This window comes from Nerophis lumbriciformis, linkage group LG17 (assembly GCF_033978685.3).
Source record: "Nerophis lumbriciformis linkage group LG17, RoL_Nlum_v2.1, whole genome shotgun sequence".
NCBI classification, from domain to species: domain Eukaryota; kingdom Metazoa; phylum Chordata; class Actinopteri; order Syngnathiformes; family Syngnathidae; genus Nerophis; species Nerophis lumbriciformis.
The window spans coordinates 13,647,103-13,665,000 of NC_084564.2; the positions used below are offsets into that span (position 1 = coordinate 13,647,103).

Here is a 17,898-nt window from a genome sequence, read left to right on the forward strand (position 1 = left end):
AGGGAGTTTTTTTGGGTTGGTGCACTAATTGTAAGTGTATCTTGTGTTTTTTATGTTGATTTAATTTTAAAAAAAAAAATTAAAAAAATACAAAATAAAAACCGATACCGATAATTAAAAAAACGATACTGACTATTCCCGATATTACATTTTAACGCATTTATCTATAAATAATGATAGATAATCATAATGCTAGTAGAAACCTGTATTTCTCGTATTGAAATGCAAACGTTTAAATATCGAAGTTAGGTCAAACAAAGAAAAAAAAGACAATCTGTTGGCAAAATTTTGCACTTGATGAAAAATCACAACCAAAAGTAAAACAATTGTTTTTTGTCTCTGTTAAGGAGGTGTGGGGGACACTCAAATATACACAACCAAAACAATAAATAAAATGTCTAAGTAAAGTTATTGTGACCAACATTATCATGGTTATCACAAAACTTCACTAAAATATAGAATTTTGTCACGGCTGGAACCCTTTATTCATATTTACTTTGTTTCTTTTGGAGACATTTGCTTCACTATCCAAACTTTTCGATTTACAAACCCTGTTCAGGAACCAATTAAGCTTGTAAATCGAGGTTCCTAAAAAAAAAAAAAAAAAAAAAAGCTTTTGTGATGATGATGATGTGTTTAGAAAGATGCACACACACAAAAAAAATACATAAATAAATAAACAAATAAAAGAAAGACGCACTCAGGTATATAAACTAAATGTAGCTGGCGGACTTTGCCTGAAATGATCATTCAACTTAGTCCCTCTGTGGTTAGCTAGCTAACTATCTTACCCAGGAGAGTTTAGGGACACATTACTGTAACAGTCACCTCCAATATTTTGGTACCGGTACCAAAATTATTTCGATACTTTTCGGTACTTTTCTAAATAAAGGGGACCAAAAAAAATTGCATTATTTTAACAAAAACACTTACAATACATTAAACATATGTTTCTTATTGCAAGTTTGTCCTTAAATAAAATAGTGAACATAGAAGACAACTTGTCTTTTAGTAGTAATTAAACAAACAAAGGCTCCTAATTTAGCTGCTGACGTATGCAGTAACATATTGTGTTATTTTCCGTCAAAATTATTAAGGACAAGCGGTAGAAAATGAATTATTAATCTACTTGTTCATTTACTGTTAATATCTGCTTACTTTCTCTTTTAACATGTTCTCTCTACACTTCTGTTAAAATGTAATAATCACTTGTTCTTCTCTTGTTTGATACTTTACATGAGTTTTGGATGATACCACACATTTGGGTATCAATCCGATACCAAGTAGTTACAGGATCACACATTGGTCATATTCAAAGTCCTCATGTGTCCAGGGACATATTTCCTGAATTTATAAACATAATATACTTTTTTTTTTTAAACGAAAGAAGATGTTGTGATGCCAAAAAATATCGACGTAGCGACTAGATACGCTCCTCTACTTGGTATCATTACAGTAGATGTCAGGTGTAGATCCACCAATGCCGTTTGTTTACATTTTGACGCCGGTGAGCTACGGTGTGTAGTGAAGCATGTTTAGCTATTCCTCGTCCTGCAGGGATGATACTTGTAAGAAACTTACTTTATTTGTCGCCATGGAGACCAGGATTAGTGATTTAGAAGTAGCTAAAACACTGCAGACGGGGGACCGATACTTTTCAGAGGCGGTATAGTACCGAATATGATTCATTAGTATCGCGGTACTATACTAATATACAACCCTAGTCACCTCTCAACTTAATCACTTTGCAATGCTGTCTGCTGAAAATGATGGAAAGCGCCACTCAAAGTTGGAATTGCAACAAAACACATTTTAAGATATTCAACACTCTACTGCCATCTGGCGGCTAAAGTGGATAGTACACCCCCCCTAATTTGTCACGTTTCATGCACATAACGTATTCATGTATAGGGTTGTGCTCGTGTACCTAATGAAGTGGCCCGGTGGTGGACTTTTGACTGCCACCAACTGTGAATCTCAATTGATAGACACATTTGACCTTGAGGGTGGAAAAAGCATCACGCTGATGAGACACACACACACACACACACACACACACACACACACATAGAGAGAGGCATCCCAAAGGTCGCTATGGATCACCTCCCCTCGTCAGTGGATTCAAATTTATAGCCTGAGGCACAAAACAGGAGCCGGTGCATTTGAAGTGCGGGGGACTCTATTGGTGCATGTAAACAGACAGCTAATCACATTGTTAGAACAGCTTTTTTTTTTTTTCTGGCTCCCAGTCAGTATTTAGTGCCCTCTGAAGGCAGCAAACAAAATCTGCATGACAACAACAAGCACATAAAGCCACCCATGAATAAAAGATGAAATAGACTCCTGCGAGCTAAGCAGTCCTGAGGAAATACAGTATTTGTGTCACATGCCAGCGAGCCACCGAAGAGCCGTGGCAGAGATGACGGCGTTCCAAAGGCTCCGAATGCTGGTCCAAGTTTTTGTTATTCCCTCTGAGCAAGTGTTTCTCAAATACGGCTAGCAGAGCGCAGAGTAGACCTCTGCCAAGGTAATGGGTGCCAAGCTACAAGCTTTGTCGAACAAAAAAACAAAAAAAACAACAACCCCTATGGAGGATGCATATATGTTTAAAAGTTATTTATTTTTACATAGCCATGTTTAGAGTATCTAGTACTTTTCTTTTGTATATTCTACTGGTTTATCTTGTGTTCAGAGGTCTGTTTTGTGTCTTAACCTTGGAATGTTCCACTGGTTCCTTATCAGTGTTGCGAAGGGGAGATGGGGGTTTTCTTTGTGTGAAAAGGATTTGGCTTTTCCGTTAGAAGGCCAGATCAACTCGAGTAGCCGATATGAATGTACTGGTTAAGTTGACCTAAAGCTTTAGTAAAACTTGAAAATATTCCAATTCTGTCTTGATGGTCCTTCTTACTCAGCATATATGTCATCGAAAGAACTTGGGATTGACCAGTAACTTAGATTCCCTGGGAGGAAGAGCTGGTCCGAGGCAACACCCACTAAACACGTGATTAAGAAAAATGCTGCAAGCCAAGCTACCTCTGAGACAAGACCTGAGAAAGGTACCACCAAACACTGACTGACAATCGAGAAACTGTGCTGCCCAGGTTTTCCTGCACCCCACTTTTCCTAAGATTTGGTTTTCGACAAAAATGCACATCATAACTCAAAAAAGCCAAACATCCACAATCGATAACTTTTATCTGTGATTAATCACGACTAATTATGAGTTTAACTAGGGCGAGCACCGCAAGGACCCTGTTTTTTCGTCTATGTTTAGACACCATTTTAAGTTTGTTTTAATGGTCAAATTGGCATTTTGCACGAGGGATGTAACAATGTTAAAATGGGGTGGGGGGGGGGGGGGGGGGGGGGTCAGTGCCCAATGCCAGCGGACTGTAACCGCAAAAAAAATGATACTAATCTGTACACTGCAAAAACTGAAATCTAAGTAAGATTAAATATCTCAAATAAGGGTGATATTTGCTTATTTTCTGTCTGATAAAATAATTATTCTCACTAAGCAGATTTTATGTTAGAGTGTTTTACTTGTTTTAAAGGTTTTGGTCCTAAATGATCTCAGTAAGATATTACGGCTTGTTGCTAAGATTTTATGAGCTATATTGAGTAAAACATGCTTGAAACTAGAATATCAACTGTTGCAAAGCTGTGTCATCAACACTCACAAGTATAAAACTACTTTTTTAAAGGCCTACTGAAACCCACTACTACCGACCACACAGTCTGATAGTTTATACATCAATGATGAAATCTTAACATTGCAACACATGCCAATAGCTTACTAAAGTGCAATTTTAAATTTTGCGCGAAATATCCTGCTGAAAACGTCTCGGTATGACGACGTCAGCGCGTGACGTCGCGGATTGTGGAGGACATTTCGGGACAGCATGGTAGCCAGCTATTAAGTCGTCTGTTTTCATCGCAAAATTCCACAGTATTCTGGACATCTGTGTTGGTGAATCTTTTGCAATTTGTTCAATGAACAATGGAGACAGCAAAGAAGAAAGCTGTAGGTGGGAAGCGGTGTATTGCGGCAGGTGTTGTGCCGAATAACGCACCCCGCCGTAGAATGCACCCCTTGACTGTTGTGCCGGATAATACAGCTGGTGGTTCATTGTTTACATTCCCGAAAGATGACAGTCAAGCTTTACCATTGGCCTGTGGAGAACTGGGACAACAGAGACTCTTACCAGGAGGACTTTGAGTTGGATACGCAGACACGGTACCGTGAGTACGCATGCAGCTGCGGCTTCCAAACATTTGATCGCTTGCCCGTACGTGCGTGCCACTATGTGCATGTCACGTACGTAACTTTGGGGACTTTGGGGAAATATATGTCCTGTATGAACTTTGGGGAGGTGAACGGTACTTTGGGCTGTGGGATTGAGTGTGTTGTGCAGGTGTTTGAGTTGTATTGGCGGGTTATATGGACGGGAGGGGGGAGGTGTTTGTTATGCGGGATTAATTTGTGGCATATTAAATATAAGCCTGGTTGTGTTGTGGCTAATAGAGTATATATATGTCTTCTGTTTATTTACTGTTTTAGTCATTCCCAGCTGAATATCAGGTCCCACCCGCCTCACAGCATCTTCCCTATCTGAATCGCTCCCACTGCCCTCTAGTCCTTCACTCTCACTTTCCTCATCCACGAATCTTTCATCCTCGCTCAAATTAATGGGGAAATCGTCGCTTTCTCGGTCCGAATCGCTCTCGCTGCTGGTGGCCATGATTGTAAACAATGTGCAGATGTGAGGAGCTCCACAACCTGTGACGTCACGCTACTCGTCTGCTACTTCCGGTACAGGCAAGGCTTTTTTATCAGCGACCAAAAGTTGCGAACTTTATCGTCGATGTTCTCTACTAAATCCTTTCAGCAAAAATATGGCAATATCGCGAAATGATCAAGTATGACACATAGAATGGACCTGCTATCCCCGTTTAAATAAGAAAATCGCATTTCAGTAGACCTTTAAAGTATTAATTTCTTATTTCAAGCATGAAAAAAAAAACATGATTTTGACACAATTGTGTCTCATAATTAAAAGAGAAGACAGCCAAATGGACTTTGCTGTTTTATTTTCAATGAAACAATAGAAAATACGTGCTCATATAGTAGTACAGTTGGCACAGTACAGTAAACTAGTTAATAAAGTTAATATTTAAACATTTAACATGTAACAATTTTGAACAGAAATAGTTCATAAAAAATTTGGGCCGGGGGCCGGGCTGTATATATGCGCACTAATTGACTGAAAGAGCACGCACTCGGCGCGATGATGTCATGTTATTGATGGAAAAATGCATTTTTAGACCATATGATTTGACTGAGCGGCTAGTAGACCCCGAGAGTAACAAGCGGTTGCCTTGTTGCCTTTCCATTAAAAACAATCAATTAGTTTTTAGTACAAGTTTGCTGGTTTCAAGAAATGTAATGCCGAGCGCATATCATTATGTCAAGATAATGGCACTAGCATTTACTTCATTTAAGAATGTTTTTCAACATATTGAGCAAAAAGATGTCATATTTTTTTTCTACCAAGAAAAGTGCACTTGTTATTAGTTAGAATATACTTATTTTAAGGTATTTTTGGGTTCATTGAGGTTAGCTAATTTAACTTGTTTTGGAAAGTCTTGACAAGCCAAATGTTCTTGTTCTATTGGCAGATCATTTTGCTTAGTTCAAATAAAATACCCCTAATTTTTGTATTTTTTTCCCTTGTTTTTGAACACTGACTTTTTGCAGTTACCTTCACCGGGATTTTCACCAACTCTGTACAAACGTGGACATTGGTGATGCATATTTTTCTGTGCAAGACTAAAAGAGAAGTAATCATACAAATAAATACACATAAAACTAGTAAAGTGCAAACCTTCACCAGGGCCTTATCTCTCTATTGTAAATAACTATTTTAAAAAGTCCTGATTCCAGACAGTGATTTGGATCAGCCCCAAAATATGATCACCCGTTCCTTAACCCATTTCTTTTACTTCCAGAAAGTTTCTTCAAAACCTGCTCAAAACTTTTTGAGTTAGGTTGCTAACTAGCTAAATAATAGACAAACGCCAGCTAATAAGATATTTGACTTTCATAACATTTATAAATATAATTTAGTCTTTAACATCATATTTATTTTGTTGTTGTTAAAATAATAATAATGTATATTATGAACATGTATCTTTTATATATAACCAATTTATAAATTAAATGTATTATATTATATATTATATCATAGTATGATATGTGTATCCACATTTTACATTTGTATATTATTAGTATCAATAATAATAATATTATTACTGATAGATATTTACATTATTATTACTTAGATTGTATACATAATCTATTATTATAATCAACAATCTATCATATTTTATAATACAATAAATTACTACTTTCAATTATTAATATTATTTTATTGTTATAAATAATGATAATACTTTTTTTTTAACTTAAAAAATATTGATGATATATTGTATATAGTTGTATAATATTGTCTTTTTGTATAAATTATTATTATTTTACATTGATAATAATACCACTAGTAATGTATAATAATTATTCTATATAAAAGTCATAGGAAAATAATAATACATGTTTTTTTTGTTGCTGCAAAGTGTTTACAACCCAGCCTTGATGCACGTTGCAATCGGGACTATATTGAAGAATGAAATAAATCTAGATACTGATTTAAAAAAGTAATACTAAATGATGAATTAAGATACGAAAACAGTTATGTAAGAAAAACATGGCAATAATGTATGATATTAATAATAATTACAAAATTATCTAACAACATTTTAGACATTAAAGTGGCCTACTATGAATACATTGTGAAATGTTTTAAGATATATTCAAATACAACATAAGGAGGTCACACTTCATTAGGTACACATTACCAAATATGTACCAATTATTCTGTCTATACAAAGATCCGATTTGACACAAACATCCTGAAACTTAAAGTTGATGTCCTTTACACAAACATTGTGTATATATATATATATATATATATATATATATATATATATATATATATATATATATATATATATATATATATATATATATATATATATATATATATATATGTCTTAATAAGGTTATCCAAAAAATAGTGTTCGATACCGTAGTAGAGCGCAATATATGTATGTGTGGGAAAAAAATCACAAGACTACTTCATCTCTACAGGCCTGTTTCATGAGGGGTTCCCTCAATCATCATAACAATCTCCTGATGATTGAGGGAACCCCTCATGAAACAGGCCTGTAGAGATGAAGTAGTCTTGTGATTTTTTCCCACACACCCTTTTTTTAATATCGCGATACACGATATATATCTCGATATTTTGCCTTAGCCTTGAATGAACACTTGATGCATATAATCACAGCAGTATGATGATTCTATGTGTCTACATTGAAACATTCTTCTTCATACTGCATTAATATATGCTACTTTAAAACTTTCATGCAGAGAAGGAAATCACAACTAAAAAAATCACTATTTTTTGTATACGGTGTTGATCTGGAAATCGGCATTTTGATGGTGTGGGCGTGTGGCACCAAACGGAGATGTTGACGTGCGGAGTAAGCGGTCTTGATTCTCTAGCGGGTGACTTTTCAAATGATGCTACAAACTAGCAGTAATGCTACTTTTTATAGCAACGCTTTCGCCCCACACTTGACAAATTACGGTTGTCTGTTCGACATATTCCCACTTGAAGCCAACCCACCGCCAGACGATGGACCCCCTGCTGTTTTTTGGGGAATTAATTATTCCTTCATTTGTTACCAAATTCGCACCTTCTTTCGCTCGTATTACCGCTAGCATCACAGCTAACGTTAGCCATGCTGCTACCTCTCTGCTGCGTGAGGGCATCTACGAATGTGACGTATGACGTGACAGTATGTGGCGTGTGTAGAAGCTGCGCTTGCTGTCTGTGAGAAGGAGACACAGGAAAGAGCGAGGAGAGCCTGCAGTGTAATGCCAGCAGCTAAAAGCAACTGCGTGAGAACGCATACTCGAATATCACGATATAGTCATTTTCTATATCGCACAGAGACAAACCCGCGATATATCGCCCAGCACTTATATATATATATATATATATATATATGTATGTATATATATATACTCATTATGCTGCAAGGGTAACATATGGAAACATCTTACTAATGCCGAGCAGGCCTTGAAACAGTCAGACCACATAAAAATACAAGTTCCCTTTTCAGAGCATTAAAGCAGCCTTGAAATACGCTCTCAGAACTGAAGAATATTTCCAGGAATTGTGATGCATTCCACCTCAGTAAACCATTCCCTCTCCTTTGCATCAGCCTCTTGCTAAAAAACACCCGCCCTCACAGCTACCCGAACTCAAACTTGACGCGTCTTCTTGTCCAAAGGAAGAGGACGTCACGATGTGGCAAAGGCGACTCAGACCTCACAGGCGGCGCCAACCCGCAATTTGTGGTGAAACAAAACAAGCGCCATCGCCACCAGCGGCCCTCACTTTCAACCTGCTGTGTCAACAGCCGGCTGGAATGCGGGAGCGGTTGCCACTCGTGGACATCTAAACGTACGACTGCCTCTTATCTGCGGCATTTCATCACGCAAGATATGATTCACATGAGGACAAAACATGCTGCTATTCCTGGAAGAAAACTGCTTTGCAGTCGTGTAAAAAAAAATGCATTGGTCAGTGGAGAAGATTGGCTGAAATGACATAAATGCAGCACTTAAGCCTTGTACTACTTAACAGTAAATCACTCATTTACTACTAAAAACTACCATTTTTAACATAACTGCATGCCTTCACAGCACTTTCTCACGGAGGCTTAACACTTATGAATATACACAAAAATAGGTTTAAAACTAATGGGTTCACTTATCATGAACATCAGCATTTCCATCATTAAAGCTGCAGAGGGGGGCGGAGCTACACCTGTGGCTTCAAAGCCATGATCCTTTATAAAACCACTATACACACAACTGTATGTGGCGCTATTAGCACAGACACAACACAAGAGGTGTCCTGGCTGGTACAGCATTTGGTAAATGGTAAATGGGTTGTTCTTGTATAGAGCTTTTCTACCTTTTTTTTTTTTTTTAAGGAACTCAAAGCGCTTCACACATTCACACACTGATGGCGGGAGCTGCCGTGCATGACGCTAACCAGGACCCATCAGGAGCAAGGGTGAAGTGTCTTGCTCAAGGACACAACGGACGTGACTAGGATGGTAGAAGGTGGGAATTGAACCAGGAACCCTCAGATTGCTGGCACGGCCACTCTCCCAACTTCGCCACGCCGTCCCCTTTTGAGGTTGTCATGGTTACAACAAAAGCGGTGCTATATACAATAAGAGTAGGACAAATTTCTGCCTTACTAGAAATACGTTCCGAGACCAGCAAAGAAAGAATGCGAATAATGAGCAAACCCATGAAAAGCAATTAAATGCCTATTATTGATCAAATAAACCAGGGGTCCCCAAACTTTTTGACTTGGATAAAATTATATATATATATATATATATATATATATATATATATATATATATATATATATATATATATATATATATATATATATATACCACCGGGTCAAACTTTTGGCCTGTACTGTATATATATATATATATATATATATATATATATATATATATATATATATATATATATATATATATATGTATATATATATATATATACAGTAGGATGTCATGTAATTAGATAAAGCATCTACATTTTAAATTTAATTCACTAACCTAACTTCAGAACTGTCAAAGGAAAGTTACAGTCATTTTTTGTCATTATTCATTCCATATTGTGCTCAACTGTGAGAGAGCGTGTGTGCGCTGATCCCGTTTACACACACGGGAACCGCCATCACACTGAATTAAGTCTGCAAATTAATTCAACACCAAATTAAAGAGGGAAGTTTGTCAAACATGATAAACATGTACAATCTGCAACAGAGCCCGATTCTCGGGGAAACTCGCCAATACGCTGTCATGGGGACCCGCGCGTCCCACATAGCACAGGGCTGATTATAACATAACTGTAATATTTTTGGGGGGGTTCTTATCGTTTTTCTGACTGTTAAGTACAGAGGCGTGGATCTACGTAGCTTTATTTTCAACAACTCCTTTGTAAACAACTTACGCAATGTACGTAACTGTGCCATAGCGTCCCCAGTCCTTCAACAATATATACATACATATATATTTAAATAAATATATAAATGTCCGGCATTTTGAGTTAGGGTTGCGTGTATTTTCAATGTACGCTCAGGGTTAAGAAGGGGTTAAAAACATAATAAATTGTGCACGCAGCAGCATTGGTGAGGGAGGGGCAGAGACAGAGAGAGAGAGAGAGTTATGATAAATGCGCATGCGTCTCCAGGCTCCATAGATTTATCAGATTAAATGTTTTATTATCTATAGCAGGGGTGTCAAAAGTGTGCCCCGGAGGCCATTTGCAGCCCACAGCTAATGTTTTAAAGGCCCACGGCACATTCCAAAAAATACTATTAAAATAACAATAAAAATAATAATAAAAAAAAACAAAAACATAACAAAAGTGAAATAAAAAAGCTTAAAGGTTAAATGTACCGTATTTTTCGGAGTACAAGTCACACCGGAGTATAAGTCGCACCTGCCGAAAATGCATAATAAAGAAGGAAAAAAACATATATAAGTCGCACTGGAGTATAAGTCGCATTTTTTGGGGAAATGTATTTGATAAAATCCAACACCAAGAATAGACATTTGAAAGGCAATTTAAAATAAATAAAGAATAGTGAACAACAGGCTGAATAAGTGTACGTTATATGAGGCATAAATAACCAACTGAGAACGTGCCTGGTATGTTAACGTAACATATTATGGTAAGAGTCATTCAAATAACTATAACATATAGAACATGCTATAAGTTTACCAAACAATCTGTCACTCCTAATCGCTAAATCCCATGAAATCTTATACGTCTAGTCTCTTACGTGAATGAGCTAAATAATATTATTTGATATTTTATGGTAATGTGTTAATAATTTCACACATAAGTTGCTCCTGAGTATAAATCGCACCCCCGGCCAAACTATGAAAAAAACTGCGACTTATAGTCCGAAAAATACGGTAATTTAGAAAAAATCAAATGTTGACTAATAAAACAAAGCTGTTTATTTTTTCTTTCAAACTGTCATTGCTCAAAACATAATATTGAATCAAAATCAATGTTATTATGAATTATTGACCTATGCAAGGTTCCGATTACTTCACATCAAATATTCCACTAAGAAAAATATTTTTGGTGGAAGATTTTGCAAAGTTGGTAAATAAATAATCAAAAAATGTATATTTTGTTGTTTTCTTATTGTACCAAAAATTAACCTAAACCGAGGTACGTACCGAACCGAAATGTTTGTGTACCGTTACACCCCTAATATATATATATATATATATATACATATATATGTATACATAGTGAAATATGACAGCAAGCAACAACGATCATTGTGCATGACAATAAAATATGTAGTATTTACAATACTATCAGAAATGATAAGAGTTAAAGCATTAATTCAATAATGTCAAGCAGCTAAAATGCTTCAAACATGTCGGAATGTGGAGACTGTTATGCCTTTTACCCGTCAGCCTTGTGACTGGATTTAAACGGGTGTCATTTTGAATTGTGTGTGGTGCTTTGACATTTTTACAATGTACACATTGTTCAGTGGGAAAGCTGTGTGGTTTTGCAACAACACTGTAATAACTTTCAGTGTTGGTTTTTTTTTTTGATTAACCAGAGCATGTGCGGGAAAGGCTGTGTGAATGGTACCTATATCTAGTGAATCTATGAACTAGTACAATGATGTCATGCTCATTGTCAATGACCAACACCAACCATTAAACAGCACATTTTCACTAGTTGAAGTTTGATGTCGCCAGTTACTGACTCGGGGAAGTGCTTGTAAACACTGGCGGGGCCGCAATTTGGGGACCTCTGCTATAAACCCCATAATTAGCCTTTCACAGTTATTAAACATGTTTAAAAATCAGTGTTACACAATTAAGAGGAATACAGATATCGCCATCATACCACTTTCTATTTACATTTCCATGAAGCAAACAAATCCTTTACGATTTAGAGTAGGGCTGTCCTGGTCCGATATCAGCAAAAAAAAAAAAAGGGAGAGAATGATATCAGCTTGCATGGAAAATGTCTGATACAAGCATTCCTGCAGCGTGTTTACTTGTGCAAAGTGTGCATCTAAATGTCCTCCAAGGATGCTCTTTTCTTCTATTTTAGTCAAGTCATTTACAAAAGGTAAACATGGTAGGCTACTAGGAACCAGTACTGCAGCTACCCAACAGCTAAGCACACAATAGCACACAAACATACGTGATAAAGTGTCCTTAACAGAACTATTATGCAGTCTTAAACACCACATTTGTCAACATAAACATGTACTAAATAATTATAGTTGCTTATTACGCACATACACCAAGTCTACAAGGCATTAAAAAGTATCCAGTAACAAAGGTGTTTGCATTATCCAACGTACTTCTTCATGTGCTTAACTTAAATCGGTAGGTCGTTCAAACCCCGGCCGAGTCATACCAAAGACTATAAAAATGGGACCCATTACCTCCCTGCTTGGCACTCAGCATCAAGGGTTGGAATTGGGGGTTAAATCACCAAAAATGATTCCCGGGCGTGGCCACCGCTGCTGCTCACTGCTCCCAGGGGGTGATCAAAGGTGATGGGTCAAATGTGGAGAATAATTTCGCCACACCTAATGTGTGTGTGACAATCATGGCTACTTTAACTTTAACGAATCATCGTGGCCATTAAGTGTTGCCTTAAAACACAATTGCCATTCCACTTTAACTTACAGACAGCATAAGTCCATTCAAGATTGTTAATAATCGATTGGCATCTTTAATACCCAACATTAATCTCGGTTTGACTAATTTCACTTGAACATTCCGCACTACAACATAATGACAGTATGTAGGATTCGTGCTGATATCGTATCAGCTCAAAATTGGTATCGGCCTATATATATATATATATATATGATATATATATACATGCACATATATATGTATGTATATATATGATATATTTCTTATATATGTATATATACATACATACATATATTTTTATATACATACATGCACATACATATATATATATATATATAAACATATATATATATATATATATATATATATATATATATAGAAATATGTATATATATACGTATACATACATACATACATACATACGTATATATATACATATATATATATATATATATATATATATACATATACATAAATACGTATATATATACATATACATAAATACATATATATATATATATATATATATATATATATATATATATATATATATATATATATATATATATATACACATACTTAGATATATATGTATATATATATATATATATATATATATATATATACACATACTTAGATATATATGTATATATATATATCTAAGTATGTGTGTGTAATTTAATTATCCTGAGGGAACTCTCCCTAAGGAATCAATAAAGTACTATCTATATATTTATATATACACATACCGTAATGTTCAGAGTATAAGTCGCACCTGCCGAAAATGCATAATAAAGAAGGAAAAAAACATATATAAGTCGCACTGGAGCCCGGCCAAACTATGAAAAAAACTGCGACTTATAGTCCGAAAAATACGGTATACACATACTGTACATACATACATACACATATATACATATATACATACATACATATATATATATATATATATATATATATATAAAACAAATTCCAAGAAAGGAACGAACACAATGCCACACGAGCTATTAAAAAAGTCCCAAGTCAAACTGCTCACCAAAAGAAAGCACTTTAAAAAAACAACAACCTTCAAATCAGACGTCTGTGATCCAGAAAAAAGCAGGATACGTGACAGCACATGCCTGACATCAAATGATACCAACTGTTCTCCTGACATAAAAAGCATGATTATAAACCCAAAACATAATCATGATGAATGTTGGATAAAAATGTGACTAATGACAGCATGACTGGAAAGAATGTTGCTATGAGCTACGATCTCGTGGTTCTCACACTTTTTACAGCACAACACAGTACTTTGCTTCCAGTATATCATTGTACTTTTTCTGCAAAATAAAAAACACACAAATAAAACAAAAAATTATTTGATCCCAGTAGCATTGTGTACTCAGCCCAGCTCTAATATAGCATGAAGGAGACAATAAGAAAATTCTCCATTATATTCGTATCACTGATGGAGCAGGAAGGGGCTTGGAACACATTTGCACTATAATTGCAAACAAATTCATTAATCAACATTTTGTAGCTGTATGTAGAAATAGCACCTCTGAAGATGCATCTTGCTCCATTAATGTCCTTTATGTTCTTTAACGTCTCCCTCTTACCAAGGCGGCCCCTTTCTTGCATTGAACAAAGAGAGCAAGTCCAATTCCTCGTGTGTTACATTCTGGTCTTTTCCAAAGCAAATTTCAATCATGCAAGCGTGTAATTACTTGTGATTAATCATCCATCCATCCATTTTCTACCGCTTATTCCCTTTGGGGTCGCTGGAGCCTATCTCAGCTACAATCGGGCGGAAGGCGGGGTACACCCTGGACAAGTCGCCACCTCATCAGGATTCAACCAAACTGCAAAATGTGATTAATCTGATTAAAAAAAAAAATTGACAGCCCTAATTATTTGGTATAAAAATGAGAAAAAAAGCTCCTCTTGGCTGCTGACATATGACGTATAAAGCAAGGAAGGAATTCATATGGCCCCATTCCTGGGTGGGTCTCGCGTGAGAGGAAGCGTTTTTTTTTGTTTTTTTTAGTTTTTCAATGCAGTCTACTGAAAATGACGGAAAAGCGCCACACTACATAGCAACTGGCGCAAAAGTGGTCCAAGTCGGAAATTCCACAAAACACATTTTCAGATGCTCAACACTCAAGTGGACAGTGCACCCTCCTGATACGTCACGTTTCATGTGTCAGGTAAACTGTAACAAAGGGGGCCCTGCTGTATGCAGCAAGTAAGCACAGAAAGTGCCTGAAAAATGCCCTTTTAAACATTGATTCTAAAAAAGAAAAGTTTTTAACCCATCCATTCATCCGTCGTCTTCTGCTTATCCGAGGTCAGGTCGCGGGGGCAGCAGCCTAAGCAGAGAACCCTAGACTTCCCTCTCCCCAACCACATTTTTTTTAATTCTTGCTTTGAATCAATTATTTTCAGCACCTCCATTGGAGTGTCTGTGGATGTTTTGGCGGATTACTAAGGAAGATGTCACTGACCTGAGAGGCCGCACGGGTCTGCTCTTGCAGCTATTTTGCAAAGGCCTATTATTATTATTATTATCCATCCATCCATCCATTTTCTACCGCTTATTCCCTTTGGGGCCGCGGGGGGCGCTGGAGCCTATCTCAGCTACAATCGGGCGGAAGGCGGGGTACACCCTGGACAAGTCGCCACCTCATCAGGATTCAACCAAATTGCAAAATGTGATTAATCTGATTTAAAAAAAAAATTGACAGCCCTAATTATTTGGTATAAAAATGAGAAAAAAACGCTCTTCTTGGCTGCTGACATATGACGTATAAAGCAAGGAAGGAATTCATATGGCCCCATTCCTGGGTGGGTCTCGCGTGAGAGGAAGCGTTTTATTTTTATTTTTTTTTCGTTTTTCAATGCAGTCTACTGAAAATGACGGAAAGCGCCACACTGCATAGCAACTGGCGCAAAAGTGGTCCAAGTCGGAAATTCCACAAAACACATTTTCAGATGCTCAACACTCAAGTGGACAGTGCACCCTCCTGTTAGGTCACGTTTCATGTGTCAGGTAAACTGTAACAAAGGGGGCCCTGCTGCATGCAGCAAGTAAGCACAGAAATGGCCTGAAAAATGCACTTTTAAACATTGATTCTTAAAAAGAAAAGTTTTTAACCCATCCATTCATCCATCGTCTTCCGCTTATCCGAGGTCAGGTCGCGGGGGCAGCAGCCTAAGCAGAGAACCCTAGACTTCCCTCTCCCCAACCACATTTTTTTTAATTCTTGCTTTGAATCAATTATTTTCAGCACCTCCATTGGAGTGTCTGTGGATGTTTTGGCGGATTACTAAGGAAGATGTCACTGACCTGAGAGGCCGCACGGGGTCTGCTCTTGCAGCTATTTTGCAAAGGCCTATTATTATTATTATTATAATTAATATTATTATTATTATTATTATAATGATGCAAGCCCCGCCTCCTTTCCCGGGCCGCCACACAAGAAGTAAGCATGCGGTGTTGGAGCGCTGCTGTCATAATCAATACCTGCACCGTGTTGACACAGCCGCTTACATAAAGCAGCCGGCGGCTTACCTTCCTCTCTATTGTCAGTCAACGTGAACTATTTACTGCGCCCGCAACACCCTGCTGGCTGAAGGTCAAGTTTGTGTGCACGCGTGCCAGACGGGAGGCGACCTTTGACAAAAGGCAATCAGCTGGTGTGGAAAAGGAAGACCACATTCCTGCGCTCTCAATCCGGCTCCCGGCCTTTTCTCCCCTTACCTCCGGCGATCCTCCTGAGGAGCTGCTGCCTGGCGATGATCCGGCCCAGCCGGTAGCCCGAGCGCCTGCGGTGGTGGTCCATTCTCAGGTAGATGTCCCGGCTCTCGGGGGTCATGCTGCCCAGACACTCGCTGCCCGTGGACTCGGGGAGCTCCCGAAACATGTCCGCCTATGCTCTGCACAACAAGCTGCTGCCTGGCGCCCACTCTTGGAAAACTTCACACACGGGCGCAAAAAAAGCTCAGAGTGAGCCAAGTGGGGACGGCACTGGGGGGGCGGTGGGGATGTTGTGGCTACACCCTGTAGGTCACATGACCTCAGCAGGGGCCAATAGGGTGCGGGGAATGTGAGTACTGCCCACCTTGCCCGGCTGAATCCAGTGTCTGTGCGAAGGCTGTCAGCTTCCTGCAGCGTGGACGTAAAATATAAATACCATCGGAATGCTCGCGGAGTGAGTAAGGAGAGCGGAGAGAGCGGGAAGGCTTATAAAAATAGTCCCGGTTGCTTTTTATTTGTATTTACTGAGCACCCGCCCTGCTGCAGAACAACTGCTCCAATGTTGCAAGGGCGTCCTGAGAATTTCAAAAGGAAGTGACCGAGTGGGAGAAGTTGTTTTGCTGGGTGGAGAATGCTAATTTGCACACACACACACACACACACACACACACACACACACACACACACACACACACACACACACACACACACACACACACACACACACACACACACACACACACACACTCTCAAACACAGGAAGGCCTCTCAGCAGGTTTCAAATGATCAACACCTCAGGCTCGGGGGGAGGGGTGGGGTGGGGTGGGGGTGGAGCATGAATTTTAGGAGGCCAACACATCCTCTTCAGTACACAATCCACAAAAGAAAAACAGACATAACGGTGGTGATTAAAAACAATCTATTAATTACATATTCGTATCTATTATGTTGCACTGTACTTTCAGTTCTGTTACTCAAAATGAGTCATCTTCAGTTTAGGAACATTGCTTAAAGCAGGGGTCCCCAAACTTTTTGACTCGGGGGCCGCATTGGGTTAAAAAAAATTATATATATATATATATATATATATATATATATATATATATATATATATTAGAGATGTCCGATAATATCGGCCTGCCAATTTTATCGGCTGATAAATGCGTTAAAATGTAATATCGTAAATTATCGGTATCGTTTTTTTTTATTATCGGTATCGTTTTTTTAATATTTTATTTTTATTTTTTTTATTAAATCAACATAAAAAACACAAGATACAC

The 17,898-nt window shown here is 37.7% G+C and overlaps 1 protein-coding gene across 4 annotated transcripts in view; it reads right to left on the minus strand.

Moving 5' to 3' along the window:
- The window catches only part of stard13b (StAR related lipid transfer domain containing 13b), a 242,765-nt gene that overhangs the window by 81,180 nt on the left and 143,687 nt on the right, over positions 1–17,898 (minus strand). The window contains exon 1 of one of the 4 annotated variants that reach the window (XM_061972528.1): positions 16,622–16,821. The exons of the other annotated variants lie outside the window; for them this stretch is intronic. Within the exon in view, the coding sequence (XP_061828512.1) occupies positions 16,622–16,784 (163 nt within the window). The 5' untranslated portion in view covers positions 16,785–16,821. Of the gene's footprint in view, positions 1–16,621; positions 16,822–17,898 lie in introns of those variants that run through there. 4 annotated transcript variants of the gene reach the window in all.